Below are 25,911 nucleotides of genomic sequence, written 5' to 3'. Positions count from 1 at the left end.
GTAAGGGCAGAAGGAAAATGGAGATGGAGAAAATGGAGGTGCTGGGCATGGCTTGGCAGGCAGTGCTCATGGGGTTATTTATTTATTTATTTTTATTTTTATTTTTATTTTTTTGAGCTGGAGTCTCGCTCTGTCGCCCAGGCTGGAGCGCAGAGGCGCAATCTCAGCTCACTGCAACCTCCACCTCCCAGGTTCAAGCGATTCTCCTGCCTCAGCCTCCCGAGTAGCTGGAATTATTACAGGTGCACGCCAACACACCCAGCTATTTTTAGTAGAGATGGGGTTTCACTATGTTGGCCAGGCTGGTCTCAAACTCCTGACCTCATGATCCGCCCGCTTCAGACTCCCAAAGTGCTGGGAGGCGTAAGCCACCTCGCCCTGCTGTTCGTGGGGTTATTAAAGAAGCCACATCCTCAGGCTCCTGTTGTGGTGCGTGGCGTTTGGTGCAGAACAGTTGCGCTGTGGACACTTACTGGGCATCCCATGCTGTTGCCCTCTGAGACAGAGGAGGGAGTCCAGGATCTGGAGCCTAAGATGGTGCTCTAGTTCTGGCTCTGTATCTAACTGGCGGTGTGACTTTGGGCAAGTTAATCAACCTCTCTGAGCAGTGATTTCCTTATGCCCTGCCTCCCCTACAGGATTCTCTGTGGCTACAGTGAGATAATATGAGAGCTGTGAAACAGGATGCAGGGATCACACCCACGCAGGAGGGTGAGGAGTCCCTTCAGCTCCAGCTTCTGCTAAGCAGGGGTGGGTTTCTGCTAGGTAGTGAGGGACAGGTGTTTTCAGAACCTGAGCTGCTGCGTGCTTGGACCCTCCTGGGCAGGACTGTGCACCCCTGGAGGAGCTGGAGAATGTGACATTCTGGTCTCTCTCAGTCGTCCCTCCAGGCCTGGCCAGGGAGATCTGCGATGGCCTCCCACCGTCACTCCATCTTCACCTGGACAGGTGCAGCACTATACCCAGGACACTTACCCTGGTCAGGGAAGGACAGTCCCCAAAGGTGAGGCTGGCCAGGGCCCCAGTTTGTCTCGGGGGCTCACAGGGCTGCCATCCCGCATCCCCACCTCCCCACACAAATATGTTAATGTTTCCTCTGTGCCAGGCATCCTGCTTGTTACTGGAGACAAAAAGACACCTGACTGAGACACTCATGGGGCTTACCTCAGAGGAGTGAGACAGACATGATAATTACAGGTGGCAGCAAGTGCTTCTGTAGAATAGAAACATTCTGTATGGACCAATATCCTGGGTCGGAAACATTCCAGGCAGAGGGAACAGCACGTGCAAAGGCTCTGAGGCACACAGGACTGAGAGGAGACTCTGGCATTACTGGAGCGTGGGGAGGGGTGGAGTGTGGTGGGGGCTGAAGTGGAAGGAGGTGGACAAGAGCCCTGACTTGGTGGGGTTCATGGGTCATGGCCAGGGATTTAGATTTTATGCTGAGAACCAGGGGCAGCCACTGGAGGATTTTAAGCCGAAGACTGACAACGTTGCTCTGCATTTGATCAGATCGCTCTGGCTGCCATGTGGAGGGCAGATTGGGCTTGGGGTCGGGGGGTGGTCAAGAGTGGAAGCAGCAGGGAAGTTAAGAGGCCATTGCTGTTGTCCAAGTGGCAGATGGGGGTGCCTGGATTGGTGACCGTGAGGATGAAGGGAATTTGAAATTTTCATGGACATGGAACCATAAGAACTTGCTGCTGTATTGGATGCCAGCAGCGAGGGGAAGGAAGAAGTTGAGGATGACGCCAAGGTTTTGGCCTGAGCAACTGGGTGATTTGATTTATGGAAATGACTAATATTGGGGTGGGGGCCAATGTTTGGGATAGGACCATCAAAGTTCACTGGGGTCAGGTTTGAGGTGCCAAGGAAATATCAGTAGAGATTTCGAATAGTGATTGAATATATGAGTCCAGAGCTGAGCTGTCCAAGGTGGGAACCACCAGCCATATTAGACAGCACACATATAGAACATTTCCATCACCGGACAAAATCCTGCCAGATGGTGCTGGTCTAGAGCTGTGACCCAGCACCATAGGCATTTCTCTCTGGGATAATGGCACCCAATCTGATGGTGCTATCTAGGAAGCTGCTGTCCGTATGTCATTCACAAATGGCTCTTTCTTGCCCTCTCTGCTTGAGCACACCAGAATGTGTATTCAGTGAGGTCCCTTACCTGTGGCCATGTCAGGCAGGCACTGACCTCCTAGAAAGACAATTTACCCTGTGGTTATTTAAGGAAGTCACTTCCTGGGGCTGAAGCAGCATTATGGTGACGAGTATAACACATAGAATGGAGGCTGTACCCACCAGGCGTCAGCAGTTGTCATGAGTTCTAGGATTCACTGTGTAGACTTTGCTAATTTAAGAAATGTGTGATGGGGCCGGGTGCGGTGGCTCAAACCTGTAATCCCAGCACTTTGGGAGGCCAAGGCGGGTGGGTCACCTGAGGTCAGGAGTTCAAGACCAGCCTGGGCAACATGGTAAAACTCTGTCTCTGCTAAAAATACAAAAAATCAGGCATGGTGGTGCGTGCCTATAATCCCAGCTACTCGGGAGACTGAGGCAGGAGAATCGCTTGAACGTGGGAGTTGCAGTGAGCCGAGATTGTGCCACTGCACTCCGGCCTGGGTGACAGAGCGAGACTCTGTCTCAAAAAACAAACAGAAAGAAATGTACAGTGGGAGCAGGCAGAGTAGCTCATGCCTGTAATCCCAGAAGTTTGGGAAGCTGAGGTAGAAGGATCCCCTGAGGCCAGGAGTTTGAGACCAGCCTGGGCAACATAGCATGACCTCATCTCTAAAAAAAAAGTAGCAGATTAGCCGGCCATTGTGGCATGTGCCGATAGTCCTAACTACTCAGGAGGCTGAGATGGAAGGATCGCTCGAGCCAGGAACTGGAGGCTGAGGTTGCAGTGAGCCGTGATTGCACCACTGCACTCCAGCCTGCTGACAGAGCGAGACCCTGTCTCTTACACACACACACACACACACACACACACGCACACAGACACAAAGAGTGAAAAAAAAGAGAACATAGGCCTGAATCCAATGGACTTGTCTTCTAGAACACACCATGCCACCTGAGACAAGTCAGCCAATCTTTCCAAGCATAAACATCCTTAACTGCACAGGGAGGAGACTGCATGGCCAGGCATGGGGAGAGGGAATCGCTTGAATCAGCAAAAAGAAGTAGGAGGTATGAGGGAGGCTCTTGTGGTTGTTGATGCTGCTGCTGCTGCTGCTGTCGTGTGGGTTTTTTAATAAAACGGTTCAGTGACTTTTATTGTTTTTTGTAGCATAATCATTTGCCATTTTGTAAACAGTGCCAAGAACAATATTTTTCTTTCTTAAATTATTAGATTATAAAAGACACATTTAGAAATATTGTTTCTGGAATAATGGCACATGAGGTTGTTTGTAAATCAGTAGTCTTGATTCTCCTTTTAAAAATAGCAAAATACAGGATAATTCTTGGATTGGAGTGTTATGCAATAGATCTGAAATTTGCTATATTATACCAGTTGGGTCAGTGAGGAGATAATATATTTTAGGTGCCTTGTGGATAGCACATGCTGTAAACCTGCTTGAGGTGGCTTGAGGTCTCAGTCTTGAGAGAGCACGGTCCAGAAGTGGTCTCGGCAAGTCTGCAAAAGGACACGTTTTAAGGAACTCATGTCCTGCGAGCTGTTGATGCTGCTCATTGGAGTTGAAACTCAGATCCTCCCATTTTACCACTGCAGCGAGGGGCAGGATTTTGTAAGAAAGGACCCAGCAGGGAAGCCTCCAAAAGCCCCTCTTGTTTACCCTGACAAGCCCTGGCCACACCCCCTCCAGCTGTGCTCCCAGCACAGAGACTTTCCCTGGGGGCCTCTCCAGATCCCCAGGTCCGGCATTCACTGGCAAAACCCACGTGTCTCCCTGACTCAGTGCATTCCTGGAAACTTTGCCCTAATCCGAGGTTAGAGACTGGAGAGCTGAGGATCCTGGTGGCTGCCAACAGTCAGTGGCAACATTTGGTAAAAAATGGAGCTAGTGGCTTAAAAACCCACGGCGGGTATCCTAATGCGTTCCCAGTGGTAATTTCATTTTTTCAAGCCTCTGGCCCCTTTTCCCACGTCCTGGGTTGCCTGCCCACCTGTACTGGCTTCTGCTTCTTGTGTCGAGGTTGCTGGCAGTGGCATTAGAGGGGGCTCACTTCACGAGTAGAATCGATGCTGGGTCCATGGTGAACAGCCAACGCCCCAGGACCCAGGACTGTCTTTTTGTCCTTCTCCACACACCTGAGCTGGAGAGTTGGTCACAACTCAGGCACACGTTTCCCGCTGGTTTTCTTTCCTCCTTTCCTCTGGCTCCCATGAATACCGGGACAGTGGCCTGCAGGGCCCATCGCCTTGCAATGACTGTGGGGAGGGCGAGGGGTGGGTGGGCTTCAGGGGTTCTGAGCCTTGTCACTTGCCAGATACGGTTTCTTAGGCCACCACAGGCATCTAGAGCTCAGCTCCTGGTCGGTCCTGACTCCTGGTTTGGATCTAGAAAGACAGAGGGCAGCTTATTAAAGATGGAAGCAAGCGGATCCGCTGCCTTCATTTCAGCCAAAAGCTTTTACCAAAAACCACCAGCTCCAAGGAGACTGCTCCCTGGGGCCGCAGAGGTGGGCTTGTGAACGCCAGAGCCTCCTCCCCAGGAAAGACTCTCGCTGCAGGTACAGATACGGCTCGGGACAGCCTTGGCACCATCATCTCCCTCTGGGGCCTGCCCCTTCCTAGCTGCCAGGGACCATGTACCACCCAGGGGTGCTGCGACACCTGGACCCCCCACCTTCACCCTGGGCCTCTATGGGGTGGGGGCAGCTGGACCCAAGGCCCGAGGCAACCATTCTCTTTCAGAAAAGGGGTTTTCAGGCAAAACCCAGGCTGTGGGATAAAAGGCCATCTGTCCGTCCCGCGGTGCCCAGCCCCGGCTTTCCCGAACAACATGCCTTTATGCCGGCGCCCCCGCCCGCAGCCCCCGCCCGCCGCACACTGCCTCCTTTCAGGCTGCCTCTATGGTGGACTTGTTTGTTTGTGGTGCAGAGCGCAGACGTTCTGTTGTTCTTCTCTGTTCTCTCCCCTGTGCGCCGTCCAAGCAAACCCTCTCTAGGGAGGACAGGGTCTGGGACCCTGGAGGAAGCTGGGGGCTTGGGGACCTCCCAGGGAGTCCTCCAGGAGGGGAGAAAGGAGGGTACGTGGGGAGCCTTCCCGGGAACAGCCCTGGGAGTGGGCTGCTCTCTGCGCCCCCCCCCGCCCCTCCAGCAGTCACTTGAGAGATCTTGAATAAGTCACTCGAGCCGCCTGTGCCTCAGTTTCCCCCGTGTGCGGAATGCCTCCTGCCAGTCTCTCAGGGAGAGTTGTGTCCGTCCCGGTGAGATGCCGCCGCATGTGCGCCGTGGTGAAGGTGCTTGTGGTGGAGGTGGCAGGGCTGTCCCAGCTGCCACCTGGGGGATGGGGGAAGTGCAGAATAGAACAAGATTTGCACTAAAGAGGGCAGCAGTTTGCTCCACTGCTCCACGCGCAGCATTTCCATGTGGGAAAAACTAGGAAGTGACCTCTCAGGCCCTAAAGAAGGGGAACAAGGCCGCCCCTGGCTGCAGGTGGGCAGCAGTGGGCTAGGAATGGACCTACTTGAATGCCTGTGCCCCCGGGGCCATCTGTGTGGCCTGCCCCTGTGGGCCGGGTGGCAAGGCTGTGCTGACTGAAGGATCCTGGTTTCTGCCGCGTCCTCAGCTTAGGGTGAGGGGCAGACTCCTGGCTCCTCAGCACTTCGGATGCCTGCCTAGGTTGTCCCCTCTCCTTCTTGAATTCCCTTTCCTTTGGTGACCCGTCTTGATCCCAGGTGAAACTGATTCAGGCCTTGTTACAGGTTTTCTAGGCTCCTGTAACAAACTATCACAAACTGGGTGGTTGAACAACAGAAATGTATTGTCTCACAGCTCTGGAGGCCGGAAGTCTGAGAGCAAGGTGTTGGCTGGGTGGGTTCCTTCTGAGGACATTGAGGGACAGTCTGTTCCAGCCCTCCCCTGAGCTGCTGGGGACTGCCAGCTGCTCTTGACAATACTTGGCTTGGAGAGGCATTGCTCCCATCTCTCCCTCCATCTTCACACGCGTGTGTCTGTGCCCAAATCACCCCTTTTATAAGGCCCACTGGAATGACCTCATCTTAACTAATTACATCTGCAATGATCCTGTTTCCCAAGAAAGTCACATTCTGAGGCTCTGGGGGTTCGAACTTCAGCATAGAGATCTTTGTGAGGACTGGCATAGCTCAACCCACAACCTCCACACTGGGAAGCGAGATCCTGGAACTAACACCCTTGGTGCATGGCCTGAGTCTGTACTGTGATTCCTTACCCCTCACAGATTTTGTCACCTTTCTTTCTTATTTATTTATTTATTTTGAGATGGAGTCTTGCTCTGTCACCCAGGCTGGAGTGCAGTGGCGAGATCTCAGCTCACTGCAGCCTCCACTTTCTGAGTTCAAGCGATTCTTCTGCCTCAGCCTCCCAAGTAGCTGAGATTACAGGTGCCTGCCACCATGCCTGGCTAGTTTTTGTATTTTTAATAGAGATGAGGTTTTGTCATGTTGCCCAGGCTGGTCTCAAACTCCTGACCTTAGGTGATCCACCTGCCTCGGCCTCCCAAAGTACTGGGATAACAGGCATGAGCCACCATGCCCGGCCAATTTTATCACCTTTCTAGATGTAAGGTGAAGAGAACCAGGAAAAACCAGGTCCAACACCCACTTCTGCTCCCTGACCTACTGCTTTCTCTAGAAGCCAGTCCCTGCCTGAGGTTGCCCTTCATCAGACCTTGCTGGGACTCTGGTCCCTTTGGCGCCTGCCTGCCCTGACTCCACCTGGGCCTTCGTGCAACTGGCCCTGAACGCCTGCCCCATGAGGGTGTACCCTAGGCTCCCCATTGGAATTCCCTGTTCCAGGAATTGACAGGGCGGAGAAAACCCCTGCTCTCGTCTGTCCCTGCTCATCATTTTCAGTGGACAGGGCATCCCAGGGAGCAGGAGGCCTGCAACTTGCCTGGGAGTTTCAAACTGGCACACCAAGGGCCACATTTATATCCATACGTGTTGGTTTGGCTCACATCATTTGTTTTAAATGCAAGTCACATTTTAAAATCTGGAGATTTTACATAAAAATGTATTTTTCCAGCTTTTCATAGAAATCGGGGCCAGGCGCAGTGGCTTATGCCTGTAATCCCAGCACCTTAGGAAGCCAAGGTAGGAGGATCACCTGAGGCCAGGAGTTTGAGGCTAGGAGGTTGAGACTAACCTGGGCCACATAGCGAGACCCCCTTTGATACCAAAAAATTAAAAAAATAAAAATTGAGCCCCGGAGTTCAAGGCTGCAGCAAGCCACGATCACATCGCTCCACTCCAGCCTGGGAAACAGAGTGAGACTCTGTGTCAAAAGAAAAGAAAAAGAGAGAAGAAAAGAAATCAGAAGGTCTGAGAACCCTTGGTCCCCATCTTCCTATGACTTGGACCTAAGTCAGAGCTGTCCTCTTATAACAGGGCGTGGCCCCTCTATTTCACTGTAGTCTGCCTCATTCCCTGCAGCCTCCCTGATACGAAGATGCAGTGACAGGCCAGGCACCACCATGGCTCATGCCTGTAATCCCAAGAAGGCCGAGGCAGGCAGATTGCCTGAGCTCACGAGTTCAAGACCAGCCTGGGCAACATGGTGAAACTCTGTCTCTGCTAAAAATACAAAAAAGTAGCCAAGCATGGTGGTGCATGCCTGTAGTCCCAGCTACATAGGAGGCTGAGACAGGAAAATCGCTTGAACTGAGGAGGCGGAGGCTGCAGCGAGACAAGATGGTGCCACTGCATTCTAGCCAGGGTTACAGAGCAAGACTCTGTCTCAAAAAAAAAAAAAAAAAAAAAATCCATTGACAGTGACTCGATACTGTCCTTGTGGCTTGGGCTGACCGGAGAGGAAATAATGCCTGGTGATGAGCCAGGAATTGGTGTTGTGCTGGGAGCATTGAGGGTTGGTACTTCTCAAAGGCTTCTCTCTCGTGTGGCCTCGGACTATGGCTGGAAGGATCTAAGGAGGTTGAAGTGCCCTCCCTACCCTCCATTGCCCAGCACGTCCAGTGGCTCTCGGCTGGGAATGAGCAGTGCCTGCCGACCCCGTCTCCTTGGCAGAGCACCTCGGCCATTGCTTGTGCCCATCCTTCTCTCTCCAAGTAGACATGGGCTGTGGAAGGCTCTCTTCCTGCCTGCCCTCCCCACACATTGGTGGCCTTTCCAGGCCTGGGCTCTCAGAGTCGACCCAGCCACCCACCTGCTTGCTAATGGATCACTCAGCAGGTATTGGCGGGCCAAGGCTGTGCTGGGGACTAGGGAGTGAGCAGTGAGCAAGATTGAGTGGGGTCTCTAGCGCACAGTGCTTACGGGCTAGCTTGGGATACAATCAACAGGTAAATGCGGTATCAGGAGAGCCAGGTGCCCCCTCGCCACTCAACAGCCCTGGGCCTGAACACAAGAGTGTCCAGCTGTCTCTCCTGCCTGCCTTCCCAAGGCAGAGAGGCCAGGAGGGACCGGGATGAGGACTTCTGTTCTCAGCACCAGACTGTTGCCCTGGGATAGTCTCATCCACCTCAGGGTACAAGAAAGCTGTCACCTGACACAGATGGGTTGGACACCCCCTGTCAAGCCACACTCATCAACACTTGTGCTGATCATTCCTGTGAAAGCCAGTGTGAGTCTAACTACAAAATTCTTCACTTCCCTTACCAAATACTGAAACCTACCCAATTCAAAGGCATCACCAGCCAGGCGCGGTGGTTCACACCTGTAATCCCAGAACTCTGGGAGACTAAGGTGAGCAGATCGCTTGAGCTTAGGAGTTTGAGACCAACCTGGGCAACATAGCAAGACCTTGTCTCTATAAAAAATAAAAAATTCACCGGACATGGTGGTGCACACCTATGGTCCCAGCTATTTGGGAGGCTGAGGTGGGAGGATTGCTTGAACGTGGGAGTTCAAGAGCAGCCTGAGCAACAGAGCAAGACCCCATCTCTACAAAAAGTTTAAAAATTAGCTGGGCATGATGGTGAATACCCATCATCCCAGCTACTTGGGAGGCTGAGATGTGAGGATTGCTTGAGCCTGGGAGGTTGAGGCTGCACTGAGCCAAGATCATGCCACTGCACTCCAGCCTGGGTGACAGAGTGAGACCTTGATTTAAAAAAAAAAAAAAGGCATAATCTGGAATAATTTCCAAATATTGGAAAAAAGGCATCATCTGGAATAATTTCCAAATACTGGGGAAAAAAAAGCACACATATCTTCATTTAAGCACTTTTTGGATTTTAAAGTGTTTAAAAACCACCCTTTGGCTTGCTTCCAGGACCAGGAGAGCCTTTTAAATAATGAATGTGAAAGTTTCCAAGAAACTTTTTCTAAAAGCCTTTTAAAGCTGGAGTTGTACCCTAGTTCCCAGGAATGACCTCTACACACTCGTGATTCATGGATGGTGTTCACCTGTGGAATTCAAGGGTGAGCTGGCTCAACTCTAAAATAAACACTGGGGCGGGAGTCTGGAAAACGTGGCCCAGATCAACGTGTGTGGCGTGCGTGCAGCGCAGCCGCTCCTGGCAGGACTCAGTTCCTGGAGTCCTGGTGTCCCCCAGGTGGGACTGGGAGACCTTGTTCTTTGTCTTAGCTGTGTGTAGGGAGAGTTTTTAGACCTGGAATCTCACAACTAGACTTGAGAAAATCAATCAATGAACAATGCACCGGAGGACGTGTCCCTGTACCTAGGAGTATTCCTGCTACTGACACCGTGTGACACTGGCTCTGGTTTTCCTTGGAGTCTCCTCCCATGTTGGAGGTGTGTCCCACCTTGTGATAAGAACCTGGGCTTCTGCCAAGGAGGGGTGTGGTCCCGATGAAGCCACCCAGAAAGTACCTTGCTTATTTAGTCAGTCTGGGGCTTATTTGCCAGAAGCATATCAGTCCTGACATTGCTCCCTGGGGTGGCGCCAGGATCCTAGAGCAGAAGCAGGAAGGAGAAGGATAGGAAGAGGCCATGCCCACCCCCTTCCCCTTTGTCCCTCTTTTCCTCAGCCTCCATAGAGAGGGTGCCTCCTCTTCTAGCCCTTGACTGGCTCTGGTCCATGATTCAGAGGGATTCTGGAGAGAGAATCCTGGCCGCTCTGTGCTGGGGATGGAGCCGCTCGGGGTATGACCCACTGCCCTTCCCCCGGCTCTCAGGAGCAGGACAGAAATCCACAGAGCAGGGACTCCTCTGCTTTCCTCATGTCACCCAGGATACTTCCAGTTGAATGAGGAAGCTTTCAATGGCTGTTTCTATTTAGCATCTCTCTAAGAAACTGGATTTTTGTAATTTTTGAAGTAGAACCTTAGAACCAGGACATGGTGAACATTTGGTTTACTTCCTGTTACAGATAGATCATCAAGCCCCACATCAACCATCTTGAGCCCAAAGAACAATTATGTGCAATTAATGCTGATAAAAACAGAATGTTGTTATAATTGTTCTGGATTAATCAATATTTTAAAATAGAGGCCGGGTATGGTAGCTCACAGCAATAATCATAGCACTTTGGGAGGCAGAGGCAGGAGGATCACTGGAGTACAGGAGTTCAAGATCAGACTGGGCAACATAGTGAGACCCTATCTCTATAAAAAGAAAATAATTTTAAAAATAATAAAATAGAACCTTTTTTGGTAAATGTCAGTATAAAGTTGCCAACTGCCTTCCTTGGAAAGAACTGCCTTTTATCCTGACAACATGTACTTCCTATATATTTGGCATTGAAATTTCCTCTTGTTTATGAAATGTTGCTGATAGTAAATTTAAAAAAAAATTTTTTTTTTGAGACAAAGTCTCACTCTGTTGCCCAGGCTGGAGTGCAGTGGCACAATCATAGCTTACTCATAGCCTCAACCTCCTGGACTCAAATGATCCTCCTCCCTCAGCCTCCTGAGTAGCTAGGACCACAGGTGCACACTACCACCACGCCTGGCTTTTTTTTTTCTGTGATAGAGACAGTGTCTCACTTTGTTGCCCAGGCTTGTCTCAAACTCCTGGCCTCAAGCAATCCTCCCACCTCAGCCTCCCAAAGTGCTGGGATTGCAGGCATTGGCTACCATGCCTGCCCTTGAAATATTTTTATTTGGCAAAATAAAATACTGGCAATCTCATACCAGTCTTATATATTTTTCATTCTGCTCATGCCTTTCCTATGTACTCGGCCAAAGGGCACTGAGAATCTATGATCTAGATTGTTGGAATTTTGATCCTTTTATCTGGGCACTGCCCTATCCAGCCCAGACTGCAAGATGCATGTTTTGTGTCCTGGCCCACCCCCTCAGGCAGACACCCCACCACGTGGCAGGGTGGGCAGATACACCCACTCCATTTGTTTCACATCCCCAAGGAGTGTGAGCCCTGCAGAGTTTCAGGGCTTCGCCCCCACAGCCAGGCCCACCACATGGCAGGAGTCTTGGGAAACGGTGGCTGCTTGCAGAGACCCAGCATTGAAACACAGCCCACTGGGGAAATGTGGGTGGAGCATCTGGTATTTGCAAGACCCAGGCTAGGCAGGGGTCTAGAAACAGGAAACAGAAATCCACAAGGTCCCTGCCTATTGGAACCTATCACACCACTGGACAAAAAAAGATAATTACCCCCAACATTCACAAACAACAGGAGGCAAGAAATTATAAATACCAACTGGGTAAAAATCACAGATGGAAAGTATGACTTTTTAAAAGTTGGAAAATGGGCTGGGTGCAGTGGCTCATGCGTGTAATCCCAGCATTTTGGGAGGCCGAGGCAGGCAAATCACTAGAGAACGGGAGTGTAAGACCGGCCTGAGCAACATAGCAAAACCCTATCTCTACAAAAAATACAAAAATGAGCCTGCTGTGGTGGCGTGTGCCTGTGGCCCCAGCTACTCAGGAGGCTGTGGTGGGAGGATCACTTGGGCTGAGGAGGTGGAAGTTGCAGTGAGCCGAGATCACTCCGCTGAACTCCAGCCCTGGGTGACAGAGCAAGAGACCCTGTCTCAAAAATAAAGTTGGAAAATGAATAGATCAGTTGCTAGAATGATTGGAGAAGAAGATCGTGGTGGTAAAGAGAATATTCTGAGGTCCCACTGCTGGCTCGACCCCTCACTAGCTGTGAGACTGCCCCGTGGGCAGGTCCCTTCATGTGCCGAATGGGAATAAGCACTGTGCCTACTTCATGCAGTTATTAGGAAGATTAGACGGCTGAGCATATAGTAAACACTCATGAAATACCAACTCCCTAAATGCCTTGTCTTCTGCTTGCAGTGGTGGTTCAGGTGGATATACCCAAAAGAGATCTGTGTCTACCACTCCGAGCAGTCTGAAAAGTGTAGTATAGACGAAAACATTAATAGTACTATGTATGGTAAGCCCTTCCCTGCTAAGGTGAGCCTTGTGGCTGGGTGCGATGGTTCACGCCTGTAATCCCAGCACTTTGGGAGGCCGAGGCGGGCGGATCACTTGGTCAGGAGATCAAGACCATGCTGGCTAACACGGTGAAACCCTGTCTCTACTAAAAAAATACAAAAAAGAAATTAGCCAGGCGTGGTGGTAGGTGCCTATAGTCCCAGCTACTCGGGAGGTTGAGGCAGGAGAATGGCATGAACCTGGGAGGCGGAGCTTGCAGTGAGCTGAGATGGTGCCACTGCATTCCAGCCTGGGCGACAGAATGAGACTCAGTCTAAAAAAAAAAAAAAAAAGATGAGCCTTGTGTTTTCTAGGAGAGGCAAATGGGGTTGCAGTGAGTGGTACTGGGGGTACAGAGAGGGAGTCAACCATCCTACTCAAGGAAGGACTTGAGTGACGTGGAGAAAACTACCCAGGAAGAAGGAAGTCACTAGCTCACTGGAGCAGGGTGGTGGGGAGGGATTGGAGAGGGCATGCCCTGGAGTATTTTGAGGTTAGATAGAACTGGAAGGAACAGGATTATTGAGCTGCTGTCTTGGGAAGAGGGAGGACTTTTTTATTGGATATTTGAGGTATTTCCATGTATGATGTGCTATAAAATCCACTATTCTTTGTACTCAAGAGAGCATGAGATAGATAGATACACACACACACACACGTATTTTTTAAAATCAGGTGTTGGCCTAGCACGGTGGCTTACACCTGTAATCCCAGCACTTTGGGAGGCCGAGGTGGGCGGATCACGTGAGGTCAGGAGTTCAAGACCAGTCTGGGCAATATGGCCAAACCCCATCTCTATTAAAAATACAAAAATTAGCCGGGTGTGGTCACGTGCACCTGTAGTTCCAGCTACTTGGGAGGCTGAAGTGGGAGGATGGCCTAGGCCCAGGAGACAGAGGTAGCAGTGGGCCATTGCACTCCAACTTGAGTGACAGAACAAGAGCCTGTCTCAAAGAAATAAAAAAATTCAGGTATTAGCTTGGTGATACAGACTAAATACGCTGAGACACACAGACTAAGACAGGACCACAAAAGCCGACTTTTAGGTTACACGTGGATTTTCCCATAAAATGCCAAATACTGTCAGCATCAGGTTCTCTTGGGTCCGTTTGGAAACAAAAATGTACAAGTCGTGACAGTAGCCTCTTGGCCGCCGGCCAGCGTCCAGCTTCCAGCTCCCTGCCATGGCCACCAGCACCATGGCTTCCTTCAGTCACAAGGACACAGAGAAGGCGAGCACTCTCTCTCCGCCCCTCCTACGGGGAAGCATGGGTTTCACTTTACGTGCCAGCCTGCTCGCTCTGGCCTCACCTTGCTCGCTCTGGGCTCACCCTGCTCGCTCTGGGCTCACCCTGCGTGACATCAGAGCTGACTGGGGCTGTGTGCTTTTCCGAGCACATCCCATTTCCCTCTGACTTTACCTTTTTGTGAGTTCGATTTAACCTTGAGTCCACTTGGGCACTGCTCTGCCAATCCCACCCCACGTGTGGCTGCTGACTGACTGGCACTTGGGTGTTGCTGCAGGGACAGCCTCCCTTGCTCCCTGCTGCCTTTCTTTCTTGTGGGCGTGTGGCCCTAGAAGCCACAGCCTGTGACTCATCAGCGTGGCCCCGTGAGCCCCACCAGGTGCCCTGGGTGCTACCCTGGTACTCTCTTTGCCTGGGACCTGCCAGGGACCTGAGGGAGGACTAGCAGGGACCCCTTTCCCAGAGGGCTCCCACTAAGCAAGCTCCTTTCCCTGCAGTCTCTCCGCCGGCTCACTTCCTCTCCCAGATTTTTCTGCCTGTTTTGTTTATGCAGAAATTTTATTATTATTATTATTATTATTATTATTATTATTTTGAGATGGAGTCTCGCTCTGTCGCCCAGGCTGGAGTGAAGTGGCACGATCTCGGCTCACTGCAACCTCTGTCTTCCAGATTCAAACGATTCTCCTGCCTCAGCCTCCTGAGTAGCTGGGATTGTAGGCGCACACCACCACGCCTGGTGAACTTTTTTGTATTTTTAGTAGAGATGAGTTTTCACCATGTTGGCTAGGCTGGTCTCAAACTCCTGACCTCAGGTGATCCACCCACCTTGGTCTCCCAAAGTGCTGAGATTACAGGTGTGAGCCACTGTGCCTGGCTGGAAATTTTTTTTTTTTTTTTTTTTAAGGGAAATATAAAATACAGAGAATAACAATGCTCACATCAGGGTCTCTCTGTTTTCAGAAGGACCCAACGTCCTTGATCTCCACCACCCTGCCCCACCCATGGGGCTCTCACCACTCCTGGCTGCCTCTTCTCGGGGCAGCTTGGGGCTCTGCCCTCTTCCCTCACCCACTGTATATAATCCTCTCGTATGTTCTCCTTCCAGGGCTCCATGGAGAACGAGGCTGTAGCCCTTGAGGAGACTCAGAAGACAGATCCTGCTATGGAACCACGGTTCAAAGTGGTGGATTGGGACAAGGTACCTGGCATAGGACGGAGTGGGGTGATGACTGGGGACTGGCGGGGATGAGGAGAGGGAGAGGGTGTGTGGAGCCAAAGGTGGGAGTGGGCATGACGTGTGCCCAGGGGAGAAGGGAAGGGGAAACAGGTGTCCACAGCCCACAGTCGTGACCTGGGGCAGCAAACTCAGGCACGGGTGTGCCTCATTGGTGGAAAGTTCAGAAAAATAGCAGACAAGGTCTCAGCATGGAGCCAGATCCCAGACACCCCTGGAAAAGAATTCTCCCACCAGGACCCCTGAAGCTGACAAGGGGCTGTGACAGGGTTGGCAGGCCCAGACATGCTCACTTTGACCAGGGTGCAAGGTAGAGCTGCTCCCGGCACCTGCAATCATCTGGAAGCGACATTGGCCAGTGCAGGGCACAGGAGCCTGCTGAGTCCAGCAGGAGATAGCACTGAAGCCATCCTCCGTGTTTGGGAGGAGTCAGTGGTGCCTGCAGTCTTAGGATAAGCCTCTTTTGGCATTGAGAGGCCAGTGCCTTGCTGTGGCTGAGCAGACCCCGTAGACCGGTGAGGTGAGCCCTGGAGGAGCTGAGCAGTCACGGTGGAAAGGGAGTCACTCAGTGGCGGGGGAGAAGCAGCGTTGCCTGGTGGGGGGTCACTGGAGGGAGCTGGGTTTGGTGCCATTTCTTTCCAGCTTAGGAACAGACACAAATGTGCATGTCCATAAACCCCTACCCTGCGTGCCCTCTGCCTCGGCTGGGCCTCAAAGACACAGAAACAAACAGGACAGGCCCATCCCCGCGGGAGCTCACCGCCTGATGGAGGGGACAGTAACCCCTCCCCACCACAGCCATAAACAGTTATTACCCCAGGAGGCGGCGTGGGATGCATGCCCAAGGAACACAGGCGAGCAGAGTGGGGCGGGGACCCCACAAAGCTGACTCTGCTGGGTCCCCTTGGCCCTGACGCTGGGAACATGGAGATCCCAACTGTCACATGAGATCACAACTGCCTCTGGGAGAACCCATCCGCCCACAGCACAGGCGCCTGGGGGATCCAACCAGAGAGGCCGAAAGAAGTTGTTCGGTGCCACATCCCCTCCTGAGAGGTGCAGAACCCAGGGGAAGATGGGGGCCAGCCGGAGGAAAGGCCGCCCGGCCACGCAGCTGGCAAGCTGGGACCTGGTTTCTGAGCCTCAACCCCCAGCTTGGGCCCCGGGCGCTGTCAGGGTCAGGACCTCAGTCTGGAACAGGGGGTGATCGGGGGGAATGGGGAGAGTTTGCAGAATGATGAGGGACCAGAGAGTGAGCTACAGCGTGTCCTGGCTCAGGGTCTTGTCCTGAGTGACCAGTGGATGGTACCGGAAGGAGCTGTAGAGAGAGGCATCTGTGAGCTTGGCTTAGGGTTTGAATTCTGAAAAGAGCTGACCGGGACTGAACAAATGTGGCAGCCCTCAGGGTGGAGTGACATGAACAAAACTGTCCTGGAGGGAGGAGCTGGGGTCTGAGGCTGGCTGGGGACGGGAGATCCAGCCCACGTTGCCAGCTCTGCGGCCAGCTCCTCCCAGTCTCCCCGAGCTGTGGTTCAGGGCGGACCCCGGCCCCATCACTGTAGGAGGCAAGGGGAGGATTAACCTGGGCTGTGCCACCATCACCTGTTCTGTCACCATGACCACACCCAAGAGGACAAGGGGCCCCTCCTCCCCCATGGCCTGCTCCCTGCTTGGCTCTGGGCCAGCCGTCCAGGCAGCCTGACTCACCTTCCCCACCTCTCTCTCATTCTCTCTCTCCACACACTCACTCTTCCTCCCCTTCCTCCTGTGTCCCTGGGCTGAGACAGCAGGGTGAGGGCTGGGCCCAGGAGGATGTGGAGGCCTACTCTGGATGGAGCCCCCACCCACCCAGCTGTGCATGGGAACCCCCCTTAGCACCCCAGAAAATCAGCACAAGCAGCGGGGCTTCCCAGGAGTGTGGAGGGTGCTTTTCGGCTTTTTTCTTTTCTTTTAACTTTTGACTTTCCAAAAAAGGGTGCTGCTGCTCTCTCGTTCACCTCACGGGCAATCGCAGCTCCGTTAGTGGGAACAGAGAGGCTGGGGGAGCCACCAGCGCTCCAACCTGAGCCCCCCATCTGTTGCCGACCCCAGCAGGGGGTGCTGGGGTGGGTCTTTGGGTCGGGACATGGAGGAGCTGGGAGAGAGGCCTTGTAGGCGGCAGCTTTGTCTCAGCCGAGTCCCCAGGTCTGGGGTGGATTTGCACACCTGCTCCTGGGGCAGAGGGGCTTGCCGGTGTTAACCCTTCTGGCTTCGCCTCCAAGCTCGGTACTGTGCTTGCTGCCGAAGACTGGAGTCCTGGCCTCCCAGGATCCAGTTTCCCCGGCCCTAGAAGGTGGGGACAGAGTGGGCCATGCTGGGAAGAGTGAGGGGACCCTAGGCCATGGAGCCAGGGCAGAGTTAGAAGGATCTGAAAAGACAGCGAGAAGAGCCAGGAAGCAAACCCTGGAGCCCCTCCCTGCTCAGAGGTGAGGGATCGTCTGACTTTCGGACTCTGTGTGGAATTTTACCAGAACAGTTTCTAAATCATCCCTTCAGTCACCCAGCCAGGCAGGACCCAGGCTTCCTTATGAGACAAGAAGCCAGGCTGTGGATTCTCACCCTCCACGTCCCTCCCCGTTTCTAGAACACAGCCAGGTGAGGTGGCCAGAGCTGCCCACCACTCTCAGCTCCTGGGCATACCTGTCCCCCTGGTCCAGCAGCCTCCTTTGCCACTTCGCCATGTCTTTTTCGGAGCCCTCCCTTGGGAGCCCTCTCCACCCTTTCTGCCCTGGGGACCAGCCTCCCTTTGGGGAAGCGTAGAGAACAGGTGTGATTTGAGGGGGTTGCAGAAGTTCCCTGCCCAGACACTCAGCAGCGGAATTAGCCCTGAATCCACACCCCTTGTACTGAGCCCTCACTGTGTGCCAGCCGCTTTAAATGTGTTATCGGTTATCTGCTTTAATCCTGCTGATAGCACGAGGGATAAGGATTATAATTATCCTGATTTAACTGATGAGGAAGAGCTTACATCTCCCGCCCAAAGTCACCTCTGGGCACACTAGCAGCCCGGATAGCAGCCCCTCCCCTCCACAAGGTACTGGAACCTTCCCATCCTGACAGCTGACCATGAATAAGACCCCAAGACCCGTGAGTAGGAGAGGGGGTGGCGGGGAGGGGGGGGAAGCTGAGCAGATACCAGTGGTGTCTCCCAAGCCAGCCACATCCTCTTCCCCATCCTTCCTCAGGCTAAGCCAGATGCTGGCATAACCAGCTTCCTTCCAGCCTCTGGGGCTGGCCAATGGGTCTGATCACCCTCTTCCCTCAAGGGACAGATAGACCCATCCAGCAGGCGTGTCAGTAGTCAGCTCCCCAAACTCCCTGTCCCTGCCCCTTGCCCAGCATAACACACACCACCCTGACACCAGGGTCCCCAGGGCCTGGCAAGGCAATTGATATTGGCCATAGTGTTTTACCTGTTTAGGACCCCCAGATCAGTCACAGGGGGACCAGGCTCGGCACTGTGGGCACTGGCCTGGCTCTCTTCCAGGCACCCTGCCTGCCTAGTCGCCTTGGGCCCCCTTGGGCCTCCTTTCTCTCTATAATCCCTCCCTGCCAGAGTAGGGGTCTGGAGGGCCCCACATCCAAAGGGCCATCCCAAGACTGTCATTACAGGGCTTAGGGTCCCTGAGTCTCCTCTCTGCCTGCCTCCTTGCCCAGAGCTCCTGGCCCCTCTTCAGAGGAGCTCAGTGGTGCTCAAAAAATACCCCAAGGCAGAAAGTAGGCAGGTGGGCTGGGCACTGCCTTCTGCTTCTGTGGTCTTAGAGGACACCCTAGGAGGGCATAGACAGGGCAGGCTGGGCGGCAAGAGATGCCACGTGGTGTTCCAGTATGATGGAGAAAGCTCTTCCCTCTATCTTTTTAATTTTTTTAGAGACAGGGTCTTACTCTGTCACCCAGGCTGGAGTACAGTGGCAAGATTGTAGCTCACTGCAGCCTCAACCTCCCAGGCTCAAGCCATCCTCCCAGGCTCAAGCCATCCTCCCACCTCAACTTCCTAAGTAGCTGGGACTACAGGTGCATACCACCATGCCTGGCTAATTTTCTTAAATTTTTTTGTAGAGATAGGGTCTCGCTATGTTGCCCAGGCTGGTCTCAAACTCGCAGACTCAGTGATCCTCCCACCTTGGCCTCCCAAGGTGCTGGGATTGCAACCCTGCATCTTATTATTGAGTGGCATTATCTGGAGGATCTGGTGGAAGGTACTAAGAGATATCAGAAAATGTGCTGCAAGGGAAGACCACCCTACCTGGTTTTGGGGCGGGGCCCTGGGCAGGCCCCCTTCACTCATCTTCAGCCCTAAGGGCAGGGTCGTGCCTGCTTTCTGCCAGCGCTCAAGCTGTCTTTCCTTTCTGCCTGTGGCTCTGGCATTTTTGCTCCCTATCCACTCTCCACTGCCTGATTCCTCGTGGGATGAGCCTGAGGCCACCTCCCTGTCCTCACATTCCCTGGGTGACGGGAGGGTCATAGGGCTCAGGGGGAGGAGGCAGGTGATCCGGAACCTCAAGTCCACCTCTGTGGACTCGAGCTTGTCCCAGTTAGACCGCACAGGACTGGCCTGCAGTCACTCCGGCAACGCCACCAAGAGCCCCACCTTGCTGCCCCCACTGAGCGCCGCTGGGCTTCCTCACAGCCTCTGTGCCGAGGAAGTCACAGCCGTGGGTCCCGATCTGGCTGCCAGGAGGCCTCCTGGCCGAGCCTGGGCTGTGAGTGGGGCACTCGCGTCCAGGCCCTGCCACAGCACGTGCAGCCGAACATCTGACCCTGTCTTCTCATCTGTCAAGGGAGGTCATCATCGGCCCCAACTCCCAGAATTAAGGCTCATGAAGGATAGGGATGTGAGGCCTGAGCCCCGGCTGACCGGCGACCGGGCTGCAGAAAACTGGCCCCCCCTCCCCTCCCGCGGCCCCGGCTGTCTGGAAGCACGTCCTCCACCTCTCTGCTCAGAAAGCTGCCCTCCGCGATGTGCCCTGAGTTTGGGTGGACATTTCTTCAAACAATTGCCTTAGCTTATCGCTGTGGGAGTGGGCCGTGTTGCTGACCCTGAGCAGCTACCCCACCCGCTGCCTACTCCCACTCACCACCTTTGCCACCTTGGGGAGAAGCAGATTCTGGGCACACCGTTCCCCAAGAAAGCGTCCTATGCCACCTGGCCCTGTGCTGCCCGGAGGAGGGGTCCTGGGGAGGGAGAGGAGGAAAACGGGGAAGGCCCCCTCCTACCCGGGCATATCGCCCTTCCGCCCACCCTCTGGGCAGCAGGCTGCCCTTTCCCCCTGCCCATGCTGCTGTGGGCCGCATTCCTGGCATAGCCTGGGAGAGGCCGTCTGCTTCTCTCTAAGGCGGGAACAGAGCAGGCTGGGGGGTGGGGCATGGACCCCACGCAGTTGGCACAAGGTGCTTTGGCCAAATCCACTCCCCACTGCATCGCTTCCTGGGCCCCGGCCCATTGGTCGGGTCTTTGAATCACCAAAAAATCCCTCCACCCCAATGAGCTGCTCATTCCAGAGCAGTTTCGGGCATAACTGTGCTGTTGCCCATGCAGGCCAGTTTCCTCTGGGCGGCCCCGAGTGCTGGACATGCCTCTCTGGTGTCCAGTTCCACTGCTGTAAAAGGGGACTTGTTACTGTAGGGGGAGCCATGGGAGCCCCCAGATGCCTGGGAAGTGGAGGCGTCATCAGTGGCGTGATCTCCCCTTCTCCCCACCCCAGCTACGAACACAGCCTGTAAACCTGTGCCCATGCCTTCCCTCTGTCCCCCAAGCCTTGGGAAGAAAGGAGTAAATGGGGCCAGGACTGGGAACGAGCTGGAAGGAAGAGACCCACTGATGTGGCAGGAGTAGGAGGGGTCTTCGGTCAGGTAGAAAGGGTGGGCAGAAGGGCGTGGTGCCCAGGCAGGAGGGGGCTTCCCTGCTTTCCTCCGGGATCCCCCTCCCCAGAACCCCTCCTCCCAGGCAGCACAGGGCCAGGTGGCACAGGATGCTTTCCTGGGGAATGGTGTGCCCAGAATCTGCTTCTCCCCAAGGTGGCGAATGCGGTGAGTGGGGGCAGGCGGGAGGCGGGATAGTTGCTCAGTGTCAGCGGCACTGCCCACCCCCATGACGATGAGCTAAGGCAATGGTTTGGTCAGGCAGAGCAGGAAGTGAAATGTGTCTTGCATAGCTTCCCATCTCATTGGATCCCAAGCTGTCATCTTCTGTTGTCCTCCCTTCTCAAAACCAGGTCCCGCCAGCTGCCATGTTGAAAACAACCAGCACGTGAGAGGCCTCCAACCTCTCAGCACCCAGCTGAGCCTTTCTCCTTCAGTGCTCAGGACTGGAAGACGATTAAGAAAGGACACCCTATCAGTGCATGTACCACCTAAATCAAGGTCAAGTGCACAGGGTGCCAGTCCCAGCTCTTGGGAAACTGTATGGAGGTTGCTACAAGCTGGGGGAAGGAGGAGGGAGGCCTCCACTTCAGGCCCAACCAATCCTATCTCAAGAGTCACTTGACCTCTCAGGCCTCAATATCCTCATCTATAAATTGGGTCGGGGGTTGGCGGGCCTGAATTTCTGAGCTTCTCTGGGAGGTTCATGGGGCTTCGCCTGGAATAGCGGGACTGAGGCGCCAGTCATAGAACTACAGGTGTTGGCCTTTGATGACTGAGAGGAGTGTTCACAGAAGGGAGAGCGAGGCCTTCCTGGGATTCCTCCAGGGTGGTCCTTCAGCCCCAGAGTGAAGTGAGCAGCTTCCCTGGGCACCCAGGAGGGCTTCCTTGTGGAGACACAGCATAGACTAGATACAGAGCTCGGGTGTGAGGCCTTCCACGGCCCCAGACAGGCAAGAGGCAGCTTGGGGCTGACTCTCAAGCACAAGTTCACCATGTGTGCAGGTGGCGGTGCTTGTGTCTACCCAGGGAGTAACTGAAATCAAGTCAATCAAATGACAGACCCCTGTGCTGGGGCTGTTCCCACCACACCTGTAAACGCATCTTCCACGGTCTAGCTCCGGTTTCCACACCAGCTCTGTGCTTTTGTTCTGTTTCCTGTACATCCAGGTGTGAGAGCTAGGCTGAAGTCCCTGCTTATAGCTTACCTAGACATTTCTTCTTGTGGTTCAACTGAATTCAACGTATGAATCCTATGCCATTTTCGGCTGGGCACAGTGGCTCACACCTGTAATCCCAGCACTTTGGGAGGCCGAGGCAAGATCACCTGAAGCCAGGAGTTCAAGACCAAACTAGCCAACATGGTGAAACCCCATCTCTACTAAAAATACAAAAAAAAATTAGTCAGGTGTGGTGGTACACACCTGTAGTCCCAGCTACTCAGGAGACTGAGGCAGGAGAATCGCTTCAACCGGGGAAGCAGAGGTTGCAGTGAGCCGAGATCATGCCACACCACTCCAGCCTGGGTGACAGGGTGACACTCGATCTCAAAAAAAAAAAAAAAAAAAAAAGAAAGGAAAAGAATCCTATGCCATTTTCTACTTGCTTCACAAAATAAAGACAAAATGGATCAATAGATTAAAATTTGCCCAAACCACTGCTAGACTGAGAGAGGGACCCCCTGGCCACATCCCTGTACTATAGCTGGAAAAGATCATAGTTCAAGATGGCTCCGTCTGTGTAAAGTGCACACTGAATCACAGGATAGCAGGCTCTGTCATGTGTAGCATGCAAAAGTGGGACATAGAAAAACCAGGGGCGCTGGCCAGGCACAGTGGCTCATGCTTATAAGCCCAGCATTTTGGGAGGCTGAGGCAGGAGGATCAATTGAGTCCTTGAGCCCAGGAATTCGAGACCAGCCTACGCAACATAGTGATACTTCGTCTCTAAAAAAAAAAAAAAAATTAGCTGGGCATGGTGGTGTGAGCGTGTAGTCCCAGCTACTCGGGAAGCTGAGGTGGGAGGATCGCTTGAGCTTAGGAAGTTGATGCTGCAGTGAGCGATAGCCATGCCACCACACTCTCACTTGGGTAACAGAGCAAGCTCCTGTCTCAGAAAAGGAGCGGACCAGGGGATTCATTTGAGAGGGATGACCGTAAGTTACAGATGCATATTATTCTCTTTAGAGCAACAGCTGCAAGGAAAATACCGAAAGCAGAGCTGAAAGGTCAATAGAGGAGATAGTATGGCATATTGTAAAATATTTCATTCAAACAAGACAAAGGAAGAACAGAGGAGACAAATAGAAAATAGCAGCCAGGTATGGGGGTGCCCACCTGTAATCCTAGCTACTCGGAAGGCTGAGGTGGGAGGAATATTTGATCTCCAGAGGTCAAGGCTGTAGTGAGCCAAGATCGTGCCACTGCACTCCAGCCTGGGTGACAGAGCAAGCCCTGTCTCAAAAAAAAAAAAAAAAAAAAAAAAAGAAGGAAAGAATGAGAAAAGAAAACCAGAGTAGAGCTACGCCAACATTAAATGTAAATAGATTTAGTGCTTCAATTAAAAGGCAGAGATGGCCAGGTGTGGTGGCTCATGCCTGTAATACCAGCGCTTTGGGAGGCCGAGGCAGGTAGGATCACCTGAGGTCAGGAGTTCAAGGCTATCCTGGCCAACACGGTGAAATCCCATCTCTACTAAAAATACAAAAAAAAGAAAAGAAAAAAGAAATAGCCAGACATGGTGGCAGGTGCCTGTAATCCCAGCTACTCAGAGGCTGAGGCAGGGAGAATTGCTTAAACCCAGGAGGGAGAGGTTGCAGTGAGCCGAGATGGCACCATTGCCATCTTGGCCTAAGCAAAAATAGTGAAACTCCTTCTCAAAAAAAAAAAAAAAAATGGCAGAGATTGTCTGACTAGATTAAAGAAGAAGATCCAACTATATTCTGTCTGCAAGAGATGCACCTTAAATGTAAAGGCATACACAAGTTGAAAGGAAAAGTATGGGAAAACATGGATCCTGTGCACACCAAGCTTCAGGAAACGAACGTGATTCTATTACTAACCAAGCAGACTTCAGGACAAGGAGTATTTCCAGGGACCAAGATGGCTCTTTCCCAGTGGTAAAGGGGCCAACTCATCAAGGAGACATAAGTGGGCAACCTTGGGCAGATTACTCAGCCTCAGTTTCCCCATCTGCAAAATGACAATAGTTAGAATACCCACCTAGTTAGGGGTATGGCGAGGATCAAGTGACTGAACCTGTGTCAGGTGTTTAGAACCATGCTTGACACATAAGCAGGGCTCCATGGGGATTAGCTCTGAGTGCTACTGCAGCTGGGACAAAGCCTCGCATTCTCGCCGTGACCCTGGCCCAACTTCTTCTAAGGTGGGGCTCTGCAGACTGCCGCAAGATAAGGTGTACACACAGGCCACCAGCTGGTTCCTCCAGTTCTTTTTCCTGGTAGTGGTGGTAGCGGTTGTGGTGGTGTGGGGGGTGTGTGTGTGTGTTTAGAGACCTAGGGCAGAGGACTGGAGGGAATGAGACAGCACACTTCCAGTGATCCCACTTGCTGCTAGACTCAAGGGCTGAGGTCAAGGAGACTGGGGTCAGGAAGGGAGCAGCGACCAGGTGCAGTTTAGATGATTGCTTGATTTAGTTAGTGCCAGGGCGGGATGGCTCCAGGCTGACTTGGATTGTCTTCCAGCCTGAGAAGCAGGAAGTGAACCTCCCAACCCCCACCCCTGCCACAGGAAGGCAGCCAGTACCTGGGACCTGCCAAGTTCACATGGCAGAAGCCACAGCTTTCTTTGGGTCTTTCATCCTGGTCACAGGCACAGAGAGAAACCCAGTGGCCTTGCCTGCTTGCTCCCGGGCCCCCCACACCCCTGCTGTGATGGCAAGACTAGCTCCATCTCCAGAGGAGCTGGGGGCCCGTGAGGGCCGGTTCCTGGAAGACCCCCTGGGGCTGCAGGCTTTGGTGGAGAGGCCTGTACAAGGATGAGATTGCAGCCAGGGTGAGGGGAAGGCGGGTTTCTGGAATCACTGATGGCTGTTTCATCCAGGCTTGCAAGCTCTTCCACGTGCAGCCCTTGCTCCTCTCCCTTCCTCTCCCTGCCTATGGTTCCCCCACTTCCTACCTGCAGTGACTGCCTGACTCTCCAAGCCGAAGATTGGCTGGGCATCCACTGCGGCACCCTCATCCTCAGTCCGATTGTGGGTGGCGGATTGGGGCCCACCAGCATCACAGATGAGGGCACCGAGGGGCCCCAAGAGGAAAAGATGCATGTCCAGGATCTCACAACTGGCCAAAGGCACAGCCAGGGTTTAATGGAGTTCCCCTCACTCCAGGTCCACTGTTCTTTACTGGATTCAGTCCAGATTAACCTAGCACTGGCTTGTCAGAAATCCCCAACGGCTTCCCGTTGCCTGGAGCTGAAACCTGCAAAGTTTTCTGAGCTTGCGTCCCTATGAGTAACACTTTCTGCACACACTCTCCATTATGTGTCCATTTAAATTATTTCTAAAGTATTTGTATGTGTTAACTTACTCTCATATTCTGTGTGTTAGAAAACATTCAAATGCCGTGTAAAGGTGAGATAAAGCCTGTGTAGTGACACACACTCTAAGCTACCCAAGAGGCTGAGGCAGGAGGATCACTTGAGCCCAGGAGTTCAAGTCCAGCCTGAGCAACATAGCAAGACTCACCTCTTAATAAAACAAAAAAGAGGCCAGGCATGGTGGCTCACGTCTGTAATCCCAGTACTTTGGGAGGCCAAGGCGGTCGGATCACGAGGGTCAGGAGATCGAGACTATCTTGGCCAACATGGTGAAACCCCGTCTCTACTAAAATACAAAAAATTAGCTGGGTAAGGTGGCATGTGCCTGTAATGCTAGCTACTGGGGAGGCTGAGGCAGGGGAATCACTTGAACCCGGGAGGCAGAGGTTGCAGTGAGCTGAGATCGCGCCACTGCACTCCAGCCTGGCGACAGAGTAAGACTCCGTCTCAAAAAAAAAAAAAGATCA

At 53.1% G+C, this 25,911-nt stretch overlaps 1 protein-coding gene across 1 annotated transcript in view; it reads left to right on the top strand.

The window, feature by feature from the left end:
• The window catches only part of FA2H (fatty acid 2-hydroxylase), a 64,470-nt gene that overhangs the window by 21,758 nt on the left and 16,801 nt on the right, over positions 1-25,911 (top strand). Inside the window, exon 2 of the mRNA XM_025370441.1 lies at positions 14,859-14,951. Within this exon, the coding sequence (XP_025226226.1) occupies positions 14,859-14,951 (93 nt within the window). The remainder of the gene's footprint in view (positions 1-14,858; positions 14,952-25,911) is intronic.

This window comes from Theropithecus gelada, chromosome 20 (genome assembly GCF_003255815.1).
Source record: "Theropithecus gelada isolate Dixy chromosome 20, Tgel_1.0, whole genome shotgun sequence".
NCBI classification, from domain to species: domain Eukaryota; kingdom Metazoa; phylum Chordata; class Mammalia; order Primates; family Cercopithecidae; genus Theropithecus; species Theropithecus gelada.
Note: the sequence above shows the minus strand (reverse complement) of the source record. Positions and strands in the feature narration are given on the sequence as shown.